Source organism: Lepidochelys kempii, chromosome 8 (genome assembly GCF_965140265.1).
Source record: "Lepidochelys kempii isolate rLepKem1 chromosome 8, rLepKem1.hap2, whole genome shotgun sequence".
Classification (NCBI taxonomy): Eukaryota; Metazoa; Chordata; order Testudines; family Cheloniidae; genus Lepidochelys; species Lepidochelys kempii.
Genome location: NC_133263.1, coordinates 15902819 through 15922327, shown reverse-complemented (window position 1 = coordinate 15922327; position 19509 = coordinate 15902819). Strand labels below are relative to the sequence as shown.

Genomic DNA, 19509 nt, shown 5'->3' with positions numbered 1-19509 from the left:
TACTTATCTAGAGAGTGAGATGTACAATGATAGTGACACCATGTTAGATATCAAGCAACAAATATCAGAAGCACCACACAGCTTTTATAAACTTGAAAAGAGATGGAAAAGTAGCATGGACTTAAACCGCAGCTAGGGAAGTTTTGGTTGGGTATTAGGAAAAACTTCCTAACTCCCAGGGAAGTTAAGCACTGGAACAAATTCCCTACAGAGGTTGTGGAGTCTCATTCATAAGAATTGATTAAGAACAAGCAAGTTAAACAAACACCTGGTCAGGAATGGTCTAGTTATTGCTTAGTCCTGTCTTGAATGCAGGGGACTGGACTAGATGACCCATTGAGGTCCTTTCCAGTCCTACACTTCTATGATAGGCACAGACACAAAAATACAGTTTTCTAACATTGGCAACACGTCTGTCCTCCTTTACGGAGCTGAGTCATGGAAATCTACAGCTAAAGCATCAAACATGGTAAGATCAAAATCTAAGCTAAAGCATCAAACGTGGTAAGAAGATGACGATGGAGGGCATATTAGGAGAGGCTTTAAGGATGCACTTCTATGGCCAGTGATAACGTGGAAACCCCCTGGGAAGAGAAAAAGAGGGTGACCTAGAGAAACTTAGAGAAAGAAGCCAAATCCACCAGTGTGACACTCAGAAGCGTGAAGAGACCAGCCCAAGCCGAAAACAAGAGACGGGAACTGGTGCCTATGCACTGTGGGTACAGGGGGGTAAGAGGGGGACGGACCGCCCGGGGAGAGGCCCCGGGGGAGAAGGAGACTGGACAGAGCTGAGCGCACCGCTGGAACGGCAGGGAGCCGCGAGCGGCTCGGCAGGCCCGGAGGAGTGGAGCTGAGGTAGATGACGGGCCGCAACGCACGTCCTCTCTAGCCGCCAGGCGCCTGGCTCTTGGTGGCAGGCAGCTGCCGGCTTCTCTCCCAATGGGGAAGGAGGAGGAGGGCGGAATTGCCCAGCATGCAGCGCGGTGGCCTATCGTCGGCATCCCTCACTTTCCGGCCAGGGGCTAAGATGGCGACTCCCATGCACCGACTCATCGCTCGGCGGCAGGCGTGAGTGCGCCGGGCCGGGGGCTAAGGGCGGGTCCTCGGAGACAGCGGATCCCCGAGGGGCTTGTCTTCGTGCGGCAGCCCGAGAAAAGCGGCGTCCCGTGGGCAGGAGAGCGGAGGGTTGTCTCGGAGGGGAAGCCTCAGGGACGCGGGCTCTCCTGGGAGGGGGCGCCTCGGAGGGGAATCCCGGCGGAGGCGGTGATGCTCGTGTGCGTGGGACCCCTCGGGAGGTGTGTGGGGAGCAGAATCGCTGCCTTCACCCAACCCGGAGAGCCTGCAAGTGGGGTGTGGAGCAAGCCCTTCGGGAGCGGGGCGGGTAGCGGTGGCTGGCCAGGCCAGTCGCGTACGCCAGGGGCCGTGGTATAGGCGGTGATGGGCAGTAGATAATGCATTGCAAGTGTACAGGACCCCTCAGCCCCTCCGGTGTCTGACGTGCACCTTGCAGCACTGGAGTGCAATCCCCCCACCCCCATAGGGGGACAGTCCCACGGTTAAAGGGCCGCAGCGTGAGAGCAGATTTTTATTCTTTTAAAGTTGTAAATCTTTAGTTGGGATGGATAATGAAGTACTTCCTCCGAGAAAGAGCTGACTCTACCCTGTCTGTGCTGACTGTGAACTGGGACGGGCCTGCTGTTCACTGATTCCTAAAAACAAATTCTATAATGTAGATTGGAAGATTAAGTTAACCATGGTACAGAGCCTTACAGGAATAATAAATACTCTTCCCTTCTCTAGCTCCTTGCATCTGAGGATTTCAAAGCTCTTTACAAATGTTAACAAACTAAGTGTTTCACTATCAGTGTGAGATAGCTAAGTACCACTACAGATCAGCCCCCTGATAAACAAAGAGGTTAAATGGGCTTTTTTCTTCCCCTTTTCAAAAGTTCAGAAAATATTCTGCTTGTTTTTTACACCAGAAATTCAGATCTTGTGTGTTTTGGCAGACTATGGTGATTAAAGAACTAGTGAAATGATGGTATTACAAGAGTAAAGAATGAAAGCTGAATGACTGAGAGGGGAAGATGTCTCAGTCCGATTATTTAAAACTCTGGTTTTGAGTAGTTGTTAACAACAATGTCTTATTAATCAATCATGGCATTCTTTCCACAAAATGTTAAAGGTTCAACACCCCCACCTTTCAGTTAAGGTGTGAGAACTCACAATACACCAGTCTGGGAGATTCATGAGGTCCACAAGTAAACCAGGGACAAAACACACTATTTTAAAGTTTAACAAAAGAAAGGCAGAAAAAAGTCATGTCGGGTTTATTAACACGTCCACAGAAGTGCACACAAAAAAGCATAAGCCTACATTTTTGTTTTTAAATTCTGTAGGTCACCTTAAAGTATCTTGGCCAAAGTAATTTCAAATGAATTTTTTTGTTGTTAGCCTTTCAAGCCAAGTGAGCAAAAAACAAGCCTGGGAGAAAGTACATCAAATGTCTGTTTAGGGTTTCACTGTAGTATTTGGGAGTTTATTCCCTGTAATGATTTGTCATATTTGTCTGTTTCAGTTGCGATAATAAGGGGTGGATAGTGTTATTGCATTTCTTCCTTTTCCAGGATTATGTAGTTTTTCCTTGCTTTTCAGTGGAAAGTTTCATAATTTCTGATGATTTATGGAATAATTATTTCCCTTTAATTTTGGAACAGTCTCTCCATTTCAACTTATCCTTTTACATGTTGGTTGTACGTGTTTTGCATTGTGCTATGTATCTCCTAGCTTCCATTTACAGTTTATAGTCACTGATCCCATGTTCAGCATGAGCTTGCCTTAGGCCTTGTGTACACTACAGTTTTGTCGACAAAAGTTATGTCAAGACTCAAAAAACGCGATCATAAAAATCGGTATTGCATGTTCACACTCATTTCCTCTGTCAGCAGAGCACGTCCACACTTGGGGCACTAGCATGAACAGTGTGAGCAGTGCACTGTGAGTATGTATCCCACAGTCCAGTCTGCCGCTAGGTCTTGTGGGAAGGTGGAGCAGATCGTGGCGCATCTTGGGACTGGGCTTTATGTCCTGTGAAGCATTGCTTTCTGTCCCAGCATTCCATGGGCTTCCGGCTTTCTTTTGCAGAATTTTTCAATGGCCCTTCTTTGCTGTGCACCCCGGCATCTTTGTGAGAAGGGATGGATCCCGCACTGCTCTCTTATGCTCTGATAACTGTCATGAAGATATCGCAGATGGCAGTGCAGTTAATTGTGAAGAAGACTCCTAGTCGCCTAACTGAAGAAGACTCCTAGTTGCCTGACATGCTGTGTGGTATGCATAGGAGCAACTTTAGATTGCTTTTGGCATTCACAGAACAGCTGCAGAGGGTAGACTGTTGCTTTTGGGCTCGGGAAGCACTGACTGGTGGGATCGTATTGTCATGCAGGTGTGGGATGACGAGCAGTGGCTACAGAACTTTTGGATGCGGAAAGCCACCTTCCTGGAACTGTGTGCGGAGCTCGCCCCAGCACTGTGGCACAAGGACACCAGAATGAGAGCTGCCCTATCAGTAGAGAAGTGTGTGGTAATCGTATGAAAGCTGGCGACTCCAGACTGCTACTGGTTGGTCGTGAATCAATTTGGATTCGGAAAGTCGACTGTTGGGGCTTCATTAATGCAAGTGTGCAGGGCAGTTAATCGCATCCTGCTACGAAGGACCATGACTCTGGGAAATATGCATAAAATAGTGGACGGTTTTGCAGAAATGGGTTTCCGTAACTGGAGGGGTACTAGATGGCACGCACATTCCAATTTTGGCACCAGACCGCCTTGCAACAGAGTACATCAATAGGAAAGGGTACTTCCCCATGGTGTTGGAGGCACTTGGTGATCACCATGAGCGTTTCACTGACATGAATGTGGGGTGGTCCAGGAAGGTGCATGACGCACGCATCATCAGGAACTCTGGCCTGTATAGAAAGCTACAAGCGGGGACTTTATTTCCAGACCAGAAGATTACAGTAGAGGATGTTGAAATGCCCATAGTGATCCTGGGAGACCCGGCGTACCCCTTACAGCCATGGCTCATGAAACCTAACACAGGAAACCTGGACAGCAGTAAGGAGTGGTTCAACAACAGGCTGAGTAGGTGCTGGATGACTCTGGGATGTGCCTTTGGTAGATTAAAGGAGCGCTGGCGATGCCTTTATGGCTGGTTAGACCTCAGTGAGGATAATATTCCCATGGTCATAGCTACAATTTGTACATTGCATAATCTTTGTGAAGCTAAGGGTGAAAGATTTTCTCAGAGGTGGAGTATTGAGGCAGACTGCTTTGCTGCTGATTTTGAGCTGTCAGAGGGGGGCAATTTGAATTGGGGAGGCTTTGAGGCAACATTTGGAAAATGAGAACCAATCATGTATTTCTCTGTGATTGGTGCTGCAATGTTACATTACATGTAGTTTTCCTAGGAAGCAATGGTGACATTTGGGGTATTACATTCCAGTAAGCAAATGATTAGAATGCCTGTGTATGTATTGGTAGTGCCTGCTATCTCAATTTGTAGGAAACAAATAAAGATGAATTACCGTTCAAAAACTTTGCTTTTATTGTACAAGAAACAGCACACAAAGGTGCTTGGTGGAAAAGGAGGTACCAGGGAAGGGCAAATGATCTGAGCTGTGGGTCCAGTTATCGTTTTTAAAGTTGTCCTGGGGAGTGGAGTGAAGGGGAAACTAAGAAATCCAGGAAAGCAGAAAGGACTGTGCCGGTGGAGTTTGGGGAGGGGTGCATGGAAAAAAGATCTGAATGTGCTGCAGAGGAGGGTGGGCACGCATCTGCTCAGTCTGCAGCATTATTAAGGACTTCAGCATCTGTGGTTGCTCCTCGGTGACTTTAATCATCCGCTCAGTAGCATCCTTAACAAACTTCTGATTTTTTTTTTCTGTCTTGCCTTTCAGCTTCCCTCCACTCCTTGCATTTCCTTTTCTCTGCATTGGAGAAGAGCGGTACCTCCTGGAACATGTCGTCTTTGCTCCGACTTGGGCTGCCTTTTGTCAACAAAACTTAGTAGTGTAGACAAGGCCTTAGTCTTGTCCATTTCACTTGTGTGAGATTTGCTATTAGGGCTGTGGTTAGAAATCTGTAGCAGTCTAGTTTGTTTGATCTGTTTTTTTCCTGGTGATTAGATTGCTTTTAGATTTTGATTTTATTTTGGTTTGGGTGGAATTGTCTGCTTTTTTGGTCAGGAGATGAGTGGTGTTGGGACCTGGAAGTGATGGTATGTTTTTGTTTGGTTTTACAGTCTAGTTTTCTAGTGTCTTCCAATAGAGAACATATGTGCTGGTTTGAGTTGGCACCAAAAGCTGAATGTTTGTTTGTGTTTGCACGTTCATTAAGTGGAGGAACTGTGCTAGTTCTGCTCACATATGGCATCTGTGGCAGAGCCAGCAGTCTAAGGCCTGGTTTTGTTCAAAAATTAGATCAACCTAGCTATGTCGCTCAGGTCTGTGAAAAGTTTTGCATCCTTAGTTAGGTTAACCTAACCCGCAGTGTAGATGCGGCTAGATTGACAAAAGAATTCTTCCGTCAACCTAGTTACTTCCTCTTGCAGATTGAATCCAGGTTTTTTTCTGTCAATGTAGTCAATGTACCAAACTTCCTCCTCCTCTGAGCTTCAGTTGAGACAAGACTGATTTCTGTAGGAGTTGGCAGGAAGTTGATGCAGCAGAAAAATCTTCCCTCTCTACTAATCTCCATGGAGGAATAGGCAGGCGACATAAGAATCTTCATCTATCTCTTAGCATGTCTAAAACATATATTGCTACAGTATATAGGTGTTTCAGCCCCTCTTCTTAGTCGGGGCTGGTAGCAGTATCTTTCCATTAGTTTGGATACCCCTCCAGCACATCCAAACCTATACGGTAACATTTTAGGAGCAAAGATCTTTTTTAATATTTGTCTATTAAGTGACATCCACCACATAAAATATATCAATGATGGTTTACTAGCTGTTTGGGGCCTCATTTTGTTTACAACTCCATGTATTCAGTAGTCTAAATACACCTAGTTAACCTTAAGTTCTTTTTTTAACCTTTGTAAAATTTCAAGTAGAGTTATTTTACTAGGCTAATGGGGGGCTGACCATTGAGTGCAATGTGCGTCTCAAGGCAGGTCAGTATTCACAGACATTCTCTCAGTGGAGTCTAGAAATGGAGCTTGAGAAAATGAAACTTTTAAAAACCTTTCAGTAGCCCTAGAATCTTGTTCAGCCTACTTACTAAAAGTACTGTTCCCTACTGAAATTAAATTCTCAAAGTTAATTGTGTGCAATTAATTGTGAGTCTTACTTTTTCCCTATTGAATCTAAATTAGCACCATTTCTCCTTAGGGCTACTGCAAGAAGCCAGAGAAGTTTAGTCTCGAAAAGGTGTTGGATGTTATAGACAGGATGACTATTAGAAACTTGATAGACCTGGGAGCCTGAGTAAGTGATGACAAAGGCCAATGAACCATGCCATTCTTCTGTACCTCAGTAGGTGACTCATAGTTCCACACCAAACCAAAACATCCATCAATGCTAATAGCCTCTCTCTCCTCCTTCCTCCTATCCTCCTCCTCTTTACTGTGTCTAAATGCTAAATATGGAGTTAGGAATTTTCCTCTTTCTAGTAGTATATGGCTGTTGTATATATGTGGCTCTGAATGGACTGAACTTTCCGAAGTGAGTCTTTCAGTTGAGGGAAGAGGGGTAAAAGGCAGAGCTGAAAGGCAGCTTGGTGCAATAAACTAAGCAGAAGACTGGGAGTCAGAAAATCCTAGCTTTAATCTTGGCTCTGGCACCAATTTGTGGTGTGACCTTGGGTGAGTCACTCAATATCTCTGCTTTAATTTCCTCATTTGTAACATTAGACTAATACCTACCTCATGGGAGTGTAAATATGAATCGCATTAAAATGCTAAATATTTTATTTTAAAGCTAAAGAAATTAATGAGGCGTGGGAGGGAAAAATAAAACAGAGGAAACAACTTTACCTCCTTTCCTGTGTCAGTGAAAAGTTATTAGTGGGAACTCCCTTCTTCAGGATGAGTATATCATCAGAGTCTCATTTAACCCATATTAAACTGAAAGGAAGCATTTTTTCCTCTGTGAATTCTAGCAAAGTATTGCAAAATTCTGTGAATATTTACCAGTGTGGGCTCAAAATTATTCACCCATGTTTACTATGATGATGGTGAAAAATTAAAAGTTTACACCTTCTCAGGAAGCAGGTGAGTAAAATTTTGCATGGCTAACTCTAGTGAATTATGCACGCAAGAAAGCCAGAATCAGGTTATACTTGGGATGGACAGAGTAAAATGTTACCTTTGAACTTCACATGCCTCAGTTGCATCTTTTGTGATAGCAGTCATTAATTGGCTGCTGAAATTGTAGGATTGCTCTTCAATTTCCCACAAGGAACACAGTGTCCTATTTAGTCTGACATTCTGTCCTGCCTCTAATCACTAGACTCCCATGATTTGAAAATTAGGCTGTCCAAAATATTGCAACAAACTGACTCAATGGATAGGAACAGATTTTTAGGTGCTTGTTTGAAACAACTATGGAGGCAGGTACAAATTCTTTGGAGATTGTAACATCGAGTACAATTTACTAACATTTATCTATGTTTATGTAACCATATTTCACACAGTTGGTGCCGGAATATAAAAGATGCTGCCAAAATATTTGCCAGTTAGTTTGGGACAAGAATTGTGTTTTCCATAATTGAATTACCTTTGTTCACTGGCTGAAACTTAAGAATTGCTCCACTTCCATTTTTCTTCAAACTCTTTAATAGTTGCTTATGAATTTTAAATTCTGAAGAGAATGGGAAATTATGAACTCCCAGTACAGTGAGGAAAGATTGAAAGAGAAACCAACCAATAGGAGTTACTAAACTAAAATACTGGCCACACACCACTTGCCAAGAGCCAAGTGTAGTTTAGTCTTTACCACTTCAGCAGAAAGAGAGAATTGAGAGCTCCAGTTCTGGAATAGAAAAGTGTCTTTGTGTTCATTCTGATAAATAACTGATACAGGAACATTCCAGTAATCACAAAGGACCCAATCCTGCCATTGACTATATGCAGACATATGCATGTGCTTGTCTGGAGCTCCAGTGAAATGCAGGATTGTTCTGACTTGAGAAAAGCTAAAGCATCAATAAATACAGGCAGACAGTTGAAGCTCAAATTAAACAAGACAAATACTTTGTCTTAGGACTGGTATGCTAAAATGTACCATGTAATTTTCAATAGACAGTGTTGATTGTGCTTAAATATCCCAGCTTTAAATACAAACCTTGCTCTTAAGCAAATTCTGTATTTTTGTAGGGAGGCCAACAAGCAGCATGTGAGATGTCAGAAGTGTTTAGAGTTTGGACATTGGACCTATGAATGTACAGGGAAAAGAAAATATCTACACAGACCATCAAGGACAGTTGAATTAGCGAAAGCTCTGAAAGAAAAAGAAAACAGACTATTGTTGCAACAAAGGTAAGATCAGCTGGGCTAAAGCTTAAAAGCCATTAGCAGAAGTATGTATAGACTGTATTTGGGAGATTGTAGTAGCGTGGTCAGTTTTCTTTGTGTGGTTTTTGTGTTCATTCTCTTGAGTCTGTATGTGTAACTCCCATTAACATTAATAGTAACTGTATGTACATCAGAGGATGTATATATGTATTTGTATCCCACAGTATCCACAAGTTATTTGGTCAGCCTCTCCCTGTTATAACTTAGGTCAAACAGTTTTTTTAAACAAAAATGGGTCACTGGAATAAAGTCAAAATAAGTAATGGGGCCTTTATGTAATGGGGCATTGTTTTCTGGGCACCTTGATCACTTACCTTATTACGTGTTTACATGGGGCTTAGAAAACAGTTTGTGTACATCTTTTCAAGTGTGGGGACAACAATTACAATTAGAAAAGTATGTGATGTGTCCATTTTTGTAGTCTCACCATAAATGTCCACCAACAAAAACATAAGTGCTACGTTAACAGTGTGTCAGAAGCATAGTTTTTCCTTGTATTTAGTTTTGAAGAATAAAAAGCAAATAGGGGAGCAAGATATGAATTCATATGTATTGCCAATTCTTTATTCCTAGAAATATCGGGGATACATTTTATTGGATTAAAAGAACTACATGCTTTGCAGTTTTGACATCTGAGACACCTGGGCAGGTGATACCTGCAACCAAGAAGAAATAGCCAAATTGGACTTTGCCTTAATCTGAAATGTGACTTCACTTACTCTTTTGGCCCCTAGATAGAATTTTGTTGTTTCTCCCAGCGAAGAAGAATTCAGTATTCAAACATTTCACCCTTTTAATCAAAAGTGCCTTCAGAGAGAAAATAATTTAATGAACTGAGAAGCTTTCCAAAATGTTGAACATAAAGGGATATTTCATATAATTTTTATGTCAACCATCCTCCTAGCTGTTATCATATACTGAATAGCAATGGTACTCACTATTGGTAGCAATGGTAGGAACACTATCATAGGCAAGAACTAATGGCTGCTGATGTGTTGAACCATGTGTTGTGTAGACTTGTTTTAAGCAGGGTTAGACAACACAGTGCTTAATGCCATTGGCCAAGTGAAGCCCAAGGATTTAAGGTGTCCTAAGCATTTTAATTCTAACTTTATTTTTCCCTTTGTCAGTTGCTTATAACTTTCTAAATCTTTATTCTTTCGGGGCTGAAATTTTCTATGCAAGTATAACACAGACAGACCCCGGTTGGTGGTGGGGGGATCAAACCTGGGACCTCTGAAGCTTAATATATGAGTCTCTAAGGAATGAGCTAAAAGCCTTAACTGAGGCAGTAGCAGATTCATTAATCTCTAAGTGGTCTTGGTGCCACTAAAGGGGACAGAACATCACATCCAGAAGGTGTGGGGATTACACAAGGTCTCCACCGAAGGGTTAATTTTCTTTTAAAGTCTGAGCAAAAAATGGTTCAGCCATTTTTAAAAACATGAGCGGTGTAGAGGAAAATACTTTATTATAAAAAAAATGTTTTAAACTATTTCTTTTTAAAAGGTTTAATGTGGAAATAGTTTGGCATTAGAAAGGTAAAATTTGGTATGAGGCTAATATTTTATGAGATGCACTTTTCAGTGGTGCAGTAAAAACTGGTTTTGATTTGGCAGTTATGAGTCTTTGAAAATCATAGGTGGTGCATTAAAATTTTTTTTAGCACAAGCACTTTTAAAATAATTATTTTCTAGAGAAAAGTGGGATGTGGGGGGAGTGAGGGTTTTTTAAAAAAACTTGATTGGTGTGCATAATTACAGCATAATGAGATTCAAAATCTATTTCACTTATGTTATGACCTGTGTACATAATGATTTTTTTGGACTTTTCTTAAAAAACCCCAACAAAAAGCTAGGACATTCCATATAAAAACCTACATAGAACAATATGGTTGTAAAAGTAATACGCATTTACAAGGGCCAGAATTAAAGCCATTGTGTCAGTCTTAACATCTTCATTTTTTGACAACTGTAGTTTTTTAAATGGAATAACTGCATATCTAATATAGCCTTGCACTGGCAAACAAGTCTCGTTGTCCAAGACTAGGTAATGTGAAAATAATTTTGCATTATGATCCTTCTAGTTAGTTATTAACCTAGATGGAGGTTGTGTGACCTAAAATCAAGGAACTTCAGTACAAAGTAATAATTCTGATTATGAAGCCCTCTAAGACATAATGACTGTGTGCTTTTAGACACTTAAATTTATTCCAATTTTGATGCAACATTTGGAACATATTTCCTTGTCCCTACTTGTTAGGTATCAAGTACTGTACAATAGCTGGGGTGAGGAAGGGAAGTGAAGTAAGAATGAAATGTAAAGATACTTTAAATACTGCAAATAATGTTCTTAATGAAGACAATGAAAAGAGAATTTTAAAGGCTTCTAAAATTCTATAAAGGTTGCTGTAAGATTCTAAAAGAGGAAAACTGAATTACCGCTTGTTTAAAAATGTAATACATTTTATGTAGTACAAAGCTGAGACGTGTAATACCTCCTCAACATCCTGAGGGCAGACACCCTGGCTTTTCTATAGTGAATGATGACATAAGTACAGTACCAAATGGAGGCTTGAAAGGTTTCATTCCAGTAGCTGCCAAGTTTTGTGCAACTCTGTGTGATACATGTAAATTACCCAATTTTTAATATTTGTAACTAATTTGCATACTAGCACGGACTTCAGCTATGTGATTCTGTGTAGGGGAGGAGTGTGGATTTAATGCTCATGCATCTGTAGAAAATTAAGATCTTGGTTTATCTATAGGGCAGCAGTGGGGCAATAATAAAACAACACAGGTTTGATCCCACAATCTTCAGATTTATGCCATCGTCCTCTACCATGGCAACTATAGGAATAACTGATAGGGGAAGCTTACTGTTGTCCCCCTATGGAGCAGATTGTAGAGGGGGAGATAGCACACTTTATTACTGGGTTAGACAACTGCTTGTGAATGCAGAGTATGAGGATTCCTGATTTGTATTGCTGGCTCTGGGAGCTGAGTATGGTAGAGTAGAGATTGCATAGCCATGTATAATAATGTCTCTGTTTGGATCATCTGCAGAGTTTGAACCTGGGAGTTCTGGATTTAAAAGTATAAGCTTCTCCCACTTGAGCTCCAGGACAATACACATTAGCATGGAGGTAGTAGCAGACTCATAAACTTATGTCTGGGTTGGCCACTAAATTGGGACAAAGAATCTATGCTCTGTTATCATGGGTTAGGCTAACACATAATCTAGGCCCTTTCTTCTGAGAGGCAATTTGGCAAATTAGAGACCGGAGTTGTATTCCCTGCTTTGCCTGCTGTAAAATGAATGAATGATAAATGCCTCCTCTAAGGTGGAGCATGAGGCCCTGATTAGTAAAGGTTGTGGAGGTCACAGAAATATGGAGAACAATTAGTAAAAGAGTTGGGATTAGAATTTGTGAGCTCCTGGTTTGTAGTTTAGTGAACCCTCTGTATGGCTACTGGGGATTATGTGAGGAAAGCACTCCTCTTGCACACAGACCCATGACATTTTACCAGTTGTTCAGGAATGCTTGACATCTTGCAATATGCTCATGCATTTTGCAGGTCTGTGTGATGGTAGGCAAGTCTGCATTCTCCTTGATGTTACCTACCACCATTTTATTAAAATATTATGTTAAAAAAACAACAACATTATTTCGGAATCTGTATGGATGAGCTCTGTTTTCTAAAATCCATTGCTGCTCATCTTTTAAGTGAAATGTGAGTAACTGAATTGTAAAAACCAGAAATAGTTTTTGCGTCTATTTATCTAAGTTTGCTTCTAATATTAGGCCTTGATTAAGGAAAGAATCCCTTTTTGGGAAAGGTCTTAAATCCACTGGATGTCAAATGGGACGTAAATACAAGCTAAAGTTAAACATATGCTTAAAAGCTGTCTGGAGCCAATGGCTCAATGGGCTGCTGTGGTTAAGGCATATCAGTTTCATAGCCAACAGTGTACCAGGGAGTGATGTGGCCAGCATCACATCAAAGATGGTGAGTAGAGGAAACCTTTCAGTGTGAAGTCAAGTGATATGCATCTGAAGAAGTGGGGTTTTTATCCACAATAGCTTATGCCCAAATAAATCAGTTAGTCTTAAAGGTGCCACAGGACTGCTCGTTGTTTTTGTGGATACAGACTAACACGGCCACCCCTCTGATACTTGGTACTCAAACCCAGGATCTTCAGGACTGTAGCTGAGGACCTTAACCACACAGACACGCTACTCCACTCCCCGAATAGGGATGGAATTAATTACATACTTAAATGCTATGCAAAATAGAGACCTCATGTGGTTTACTTCTGCTGTTGGCTGAAAGGGTGATATGACCATATGAATTGAAAGGGGAACAGTCATGGCAAATTTGGCCTAATTCTGCTACTTTGTGGAAATGTTTTCTCAAAAGTTAAGACCAACAGAAATCTCCTTCGGAATTAAAAAGGAAATCCCATGGAGAAAGTATTTTGTTAAACAAGCATTTCACTGCAGTGTTTGAAACCCAAACTTTCTATCAGTGTGTGAATGCATGAGGACCTGAAAGTGAAATAGCTAGATATTATTAATAAAAATGGACTTTTTTCTCTCTATTGCACAGGAGAGAAATTCATGAAGAACGTAAATGATGAAAGCTAATTTAGATTTTGAAAACTTAGTTTTAATAATTTGAGATATTAGGTAAAGAAAACTTGTACACATCTTCTTTTCACACCGACAGTATCATTTTAATGTAAATAACCCTTAGCAGAAGGTAACTGAGAGTGTGGCATACTCAAATACAAAAAATGTTTAAAAGGGTAAAATACAACAGTTTTTTTTAAGTAATAGGGAATGTCTTCTTGGGTTGAAAAATGGCTGAAAGTGAATGTGCCAAGTGAACTTTAGTCATTACAACCCACTGTTTACTTTTCTGCCAGTGGGATGATGATATTATAAATCTCAACTCCACTATGCACCTGTTTACTTAATTTTTCCCACTGCATTAATCAAAGCCATTGTTTTTCCCCTCCCCTTAATTAGAACTGGAGAAAGTACTGCAGAAAGGAAGACCAAGAAAAAAAGGTATGTGGGAAAAGATTAAAACTGCAGCTATTCCATTGCATTATGTTGCACTCATTACGGAGAGGGTAATTTGAAAGAGGGTGTGTGGGATACGGAAAGTAGAAATTGCAGTGAAGGTTGTTTGTTGCCTTTGGCCTCCTTTAAGTAGTCATGCTATGAGCATTTGAAGTTTCTCCAACCCCTTCACCTTCTAATTCTCTGACTTCACTTTTTCCTTTTTGATCTTCCCTTCTCTACATACTCTTCCCTTTAGTAGAAAAAATATTCCTTCCTTTGGCTAGAAGGGCATTATTTTGTATTTCAAATAAGTGCAATAATTGACTACGGTTTTCCAGTTAATAATAGTTCCTTCTCCTCAGCTTGCTGTTCCTTCTCTCTTCCCCATTCCAAACTGTCATCTCCCTCTAAAAGTTTTTCTAGCGACTGTAAACAAAACAAATCCAAACCCAACCAAACAAAACTATCATTGACACTAAAATTGGGTCTTATGAAGCAGTGTTAGCGCTGCTGGGAGCCCACAGCTACACCAGTTTAATTATTGTGTTAGTATAAAAAACAAGTAGAACTTTATGTGGTTGCCATAGGTGCTGTCATGTGTTCAGTATCTGCGAGCAACATTTTTGTGAGACAATCCCAAATGGAAATATGGTATAACCGTCTTCTCCCACTTCTAGCTTAATGCCTCCTTTATTGCTGCTCTGCTGATTGAAACAGCCACCCATGCTCCACTTCAGAAAACAACCTTGGTGTCAAAATCCCTCCTTTAAGGGAGACTTGCAAACAAGTTTAAAATGTTGGTCTGGTGTCCTTTTCTTTGTATCTCTATGAGATTATATATGTAAGAGGCCAGAAAGGCTTTTTTAAAAAGCCTGTATTTACCATGAGATATCAAAAATGTCAAGACTGGTTTTACTGGTGGATTTCTGGGTGAGCTCTCAGCTCAGCTGAAGAGGCAATGTTTTTTATTAAAGACGTCCTTTTATTTTGGAAAAAATATTTTAGACTTTATTTTTATATTGACAGACCCATTTTTTTCTTTGCAGATCACCTTTAAAACATTACACATTCTTGGTTTGAATTGTTTTCTCACGTGTTATAGGCCTCTTCAGATCCAGCCACAGTATTCATTTATTTGCATATAAGGCATCAAGTACACTTACTATGCATTAGGAAGAGTTAAATACAAAAATACTCAACACAGCATGTTGTTGTATACTTAAAATCCTGAAGTTAAGAGATGCAAAAGTTAAGGTTCCAGTAGCATTGCTACAGGCTTAACCAGAAAAATACGAAATGACAAAACTTCTGCAACTGTGCCCCATAACTTTTAGGTTGCTTTGGGCTTTCTTGTGCCCACACTAGCCCTTACCACCTCCCTCATGGAACTCTTTTGGAAGGTAGATTGCAAACCCCAAGACGCTTGGTCTTGTACTCTGGCTGATTCTGCCTCCTTTGATCCATGGGTCTACTGCTTATTCTGAGGCACTTATCTGTAGTTGTATCTAGTGTGCAGTATCAGAGATCTGATTCGGGTTGCCTTATATAAAAATCATTTTATTGATACATTTATTGAAATGGAATTTCAAAATCAATGCATCTATTCAGATACAAAATATAAAAAAATGTCTAGAGCATGATCTAAAGGTTACTTTTCTTACACTGTCTAAGCCATGTGTGTATCACTGCCTCTTTCAAGGAAGTACATTTCTTCATCTGCCCCAACGATTCATCCCCCTTGTGTAACCAAACCAACAGACTATATATTATGTAACCTTCTGAAAGCAAGTATAGTAGAACCTCAGAGTTACAAACACTGCGGGAATGGAGTTGGTACATAACTCTGAACAAAACTTTATGGTTGCTCTTTCAAAAGTTTACAACTGAACATTGACTTAATACAGCTTTGAAACTTTACTATGCGGAAGAAAAATTCTGTTTTCCCTTTATTTTTTAGTAGTTTACATTTAACACAGTACTGTACTGTACTTTTTTTTTTTTTTTTTTGGTCTCGTCTCTGCCTCTGCCCGATTGCATAATTCTGGTTCTAAATGAGGTGTGTGATTGACTGGTCAGTTCATAACTCTGGTGTTTGTAACTCTGAAGTTCTGCTGTAGATGATTTTCTGCTTCCTATCCCTGGCCCTTGCCCTCTCCCCAAAAATATTTCTGTCAAGGGAATAGCTATTAGACATTATCTGAAAGTACCCACTCTACTACCTATGTAGTGATCCATCCTAATGATTCCGAACACCACTTTAAGATGTGGCTTTTATTAGCTTATTTTCTGGAGATTCCTTCCTGAGCAGCTGTATATAAACTGCCCTCAATAGAAAAAACAGCTGTTTGGGGGGAAAAATACAGATAACAGATGTATATTAAGATGTTAATGGCTCAGAACATTATAACACACGGCTCCACGTATGTCAGTTTGACACAACTGTGGGTGCACAATGAGGCAGAGTTAATGTAGTTGTTATAACCTTAGCTTATGAATTTCCTGACTTAGTGATTTTCAACTAAGCACTCTTAATCTTATAAGAGCATTTAATTTCCTTTTTTCTGGAGAAAAGCGAACCTATGCTTAATATTTCTAGCACTTTACATAGTATCAGTTAGGAATGACATTCAGTTGACTGAATGGAATGAGAGCAAGGTGAGCTAGCACCTTTGGTTTTTGGCTGAGGTATGTTTGGAAAACCTGTGTTGTTCATTTTTGGCACTTAGTAGCATTGTCCATACCAAAATCTCAAACTGCTTAGGAGCAGTAGCACACCTGCAATAGCTTTATCTTAATGGGAAAATGACTGATTTTTAAAAATCAAAATGAAAGCTTGGAGTTTGCAGAATATGAATTCAGAAAAATGGCAGAGCATGCAGGCCTTCATGATATTTACCCCCATATTCATGTTTTTTCTTTGCCCTTGATAAAGCTATTTTTAAAGGATTTGTTTTTCTGAAAGTTTCCCTAAGGTTATTAAAATCTCCATCCCACAAAATGTTACCGTAGTGGTGGGCACGTTGGATTCCTTCTCCCTCAGTAGCTTGGGAGCAGCATCCCTTGGGTGAAATTCTGACCCACTGGAGTCAATAGTAAAACTCTCATTGACTTCAGTGGGGCTAGAATTTCATCCAGGGAGAATGTACAATAATGTGTCAAAGGAACAGATCTTCATTAAGCTTTTCTAAAACCTTTGTTGTCCAAAGTCATTTTTTCCTATCACTTAAAACTTTTATTCCCTCTCTCCCACTCTAACCAAGCAAAGACCCCAGTCCTCAGTAAGGATGATACCTGTACCAAGTTTCAAACCTTTGCTTTTTCTCCTGTAGTTATGTTTTGTTTTACAATGGGGAAGTATGTATTGTACTGTCCCATTACTCAAATGGCTGAAGGGTATTTGTTCAAAACAGAAGCAAGAAAGTGGAGGAAATACCAGCTTCAGACAAAGTCATGTCTGGAAAGTTTGAGCCCAAATGGTGAATGTTTTGAGCTTATAAAAGCAAGCTTGTAATGAACATTGTTTTTTGTAGTTGTGCCTTCAGCAGGTCTGTTCAGTGACCACTGTACTGGGAAGAAACTCTCTCACCTGTCCTTTTCATGTTTCTTGTAGGTCTAAGAGCGTGACCAGTTCCAGCAGCAACAGCAGCATCAGTTCAGCTAGTGATTCTTCATCCGAGAGTGAAGATTCCTCTACCTCTTCTTCTTCTGATGAAAGCGACAGTGACGAAAGCTCCTCCACTTCCTCATCCTCCCCATCTTCAAGTAGTTCTTCCTCTTCCTCAGACTTCGAGTCAGATTCTAGTTCCTCCAGTAGCAGCAGCACCAGCACAGACAGCAGCTCTGAGGATGAGCCACCGAAGAAAAAGAAGAAGAAATAGCATGGTGCCATGTTCGGTGACAATGTAGGACTGGTATTAGTGAACGATAATGTCATTCTGTAAGGAGGTTTTGAATACATTATTGCCAAACAGCTTAACTGGTTAAAATTTCTACAGTTTAAAACTTTCTAAGTGTTTTACATATTCGTCATAAGACATAAAAAGGTATACATGGCAAGTGAGACTTATTGAAAGAGTATTTTTGTGGTTAATTCTTTAATAGGAAATTTTACTTTTTTAGTTTAAAAATCTGTCATCAGATTTGTTTATACGACCTAAAGTCCAGTAACCCTAATGTTTACATGCCAGAGAGCAAAACCTTCTTGTTTCAGATTGTGCTGTATACATCATATACTGACTCTCCGTTTACAGCAGCTTCATTTATGTTTTAGAAAATCCTGTAAACTAGTTAGGGAGGAAGAGGAATAAAAGCTTCTAACACCATTGGCTGTGTAGTACTCTAATAGCATTACCATTATCTGGCTAAACTGAATGCACAGTATTGCTCAGAGGGTGACTTCAGTCCCTTTGCTGAGAAATATATTATACTTTGCTGCTGAGCTTTTCTCAAATGGTTTTTCCTGAGATTTCCAGGTCAAAGATTAATTGCAACATAAAACTTTTATTAGCGCTAATTTGTTAGAGATCCATATGCTGTTTGTACTGTACAAAGGCTTTAGCTAGTCTTTTCAACTTTGCCTGTTTCCTGAGCTCATGGAACTGTAACATTCTCTGAGACAAAGAATGTCTCTTGCAGCAGTAGCATTGGAATAAGATGAAGGTTATGGGCAGGGGGTGCGAATCATAATAACTGATGCTGCTTAGGAGTTTCATCTTTGTGCCTTTTTTATAAAATTAAATGTATCCTAAAAAGAGAGGGGCCATAGTGGTGTCTCTGCCCCACCTCCTCAACTCATTTAGCTTTCCACACAGAATATGAGTCAGAGAACTTGGAGAAATGGTAGTAACATAAATATAATTGAGGCATTATTTTCAAAGCAAGGACAAAAAGCTATTTTCATTGGAAGTTTGGTTAGAAAAAATGAGTCACCTTTAAATATAGTTCTCAAAAGGAAGATATTTCCCTTTTGCTATTTTTGCAAAATTATTATGTAGTGTAAGATTGTCAGTTTACGTTTGTTGGGCACATGGTAGCTGGCATTATAGTCTGCAGTATAAAATGATTATTTGGCTCAGTCCATTATTTTTACATAAGAAGTTTGTGCACATTCGTGAAAGAAATGAAAGAGGCATATTAGCTTAAAAAACCCAGCAAACTAGCATCACAACCCTGCATATTGCAAGATGTCTTTTGCAAGTTGCTAAATAGAACTAATTTGCTGTTGTGGTGAATTTAAGCAGATGGCATTAGTCATTTAATTTTGTGATGCAGTCTCCTTTTCAATTTCTTATTGATGGAGTTCCCTTTTTCTGGGACAGGGCATCATATGTGAAAGAAAATTCTTAGATATCCTGGTTTAGGTAAAATATAGTAATTAAACTATTTTTTATATTTTTATGGAAAAAGTAGTGTGTAGAATTACTTTGGAATAAAATGTGCATCTATTTAAATGTTTGAAAATATGTATGTTGTGTGTTTTAGTGTGTAATCATTACTGAGTTTTACAGAACACGCTGAAGACTGTAAATAAAACTACCAGGAAATTGTTTGTCATCTTAGAGAATGTACCATTTAATGGGAAAAGTTAATAAATTATTAAACACTGTTTGCTAAGTTTATATTCATTGGAATATACTGTAAATTTACTAATATGGTGGAGATTGGGGAAAATAACTTTAGAAAATGGGCACACTTGCCGATCCAAGAAGCTGTCTGCAGGAGATAAGACAAAACAATACAACTGCTAAAGAGATTAAGGAAACCTATGTTTAACTTCTGGTCTATTGGTCCCTGAGCTGGGAGGTCTAAGGAGACAGTATGCTATTTCACGGGATACTTTATATCATTCAGTAGTGATTAAGTGGTAG

General features: G+C 39.9%; 1 protein-coding gene across 3 annotated transcripts; it reads left to right on the top strand.

Annotated features, from left to right (window-relative positions):
• Nucleotides 1-973: 973 nt before the first annotated feature.
• On the top strand, nt 974-19247 carry ZCCHC10 (zinc finger CCHC-type containing 10). Of its 3 annotated transcripts, none has more exons than XM_073355685.1 (4): nt 974-1068; nt 8374-8535; nt 13604-13645; nt 17253-19247. In XM_073355685.1, exons 1-4 carry the CDS (start codon nt 974-976, stop codon nt 17518-17520), a joined length of 567 nt encoding a protein of 188 aa, XP_073211786.1. In that variant the 3' UTR covers nt 17521-19247. The 3 variants fall into 3 exon arrangements, with proteins under 3 accessions (XP_073211786.1, XP_073211788.1, XP_073211787.1); XM_073355687.1 differs by lacking the exon at nt 974-1068 and adding an exon at nt 1076-1274; XM_073355686.1 differs by lacking the exon at nt 974-1068 and adding an exon at nt 1076-1295.
• The last annotated feature ends 262 nt before the right edge of the window (nt 19248-19509 follow it).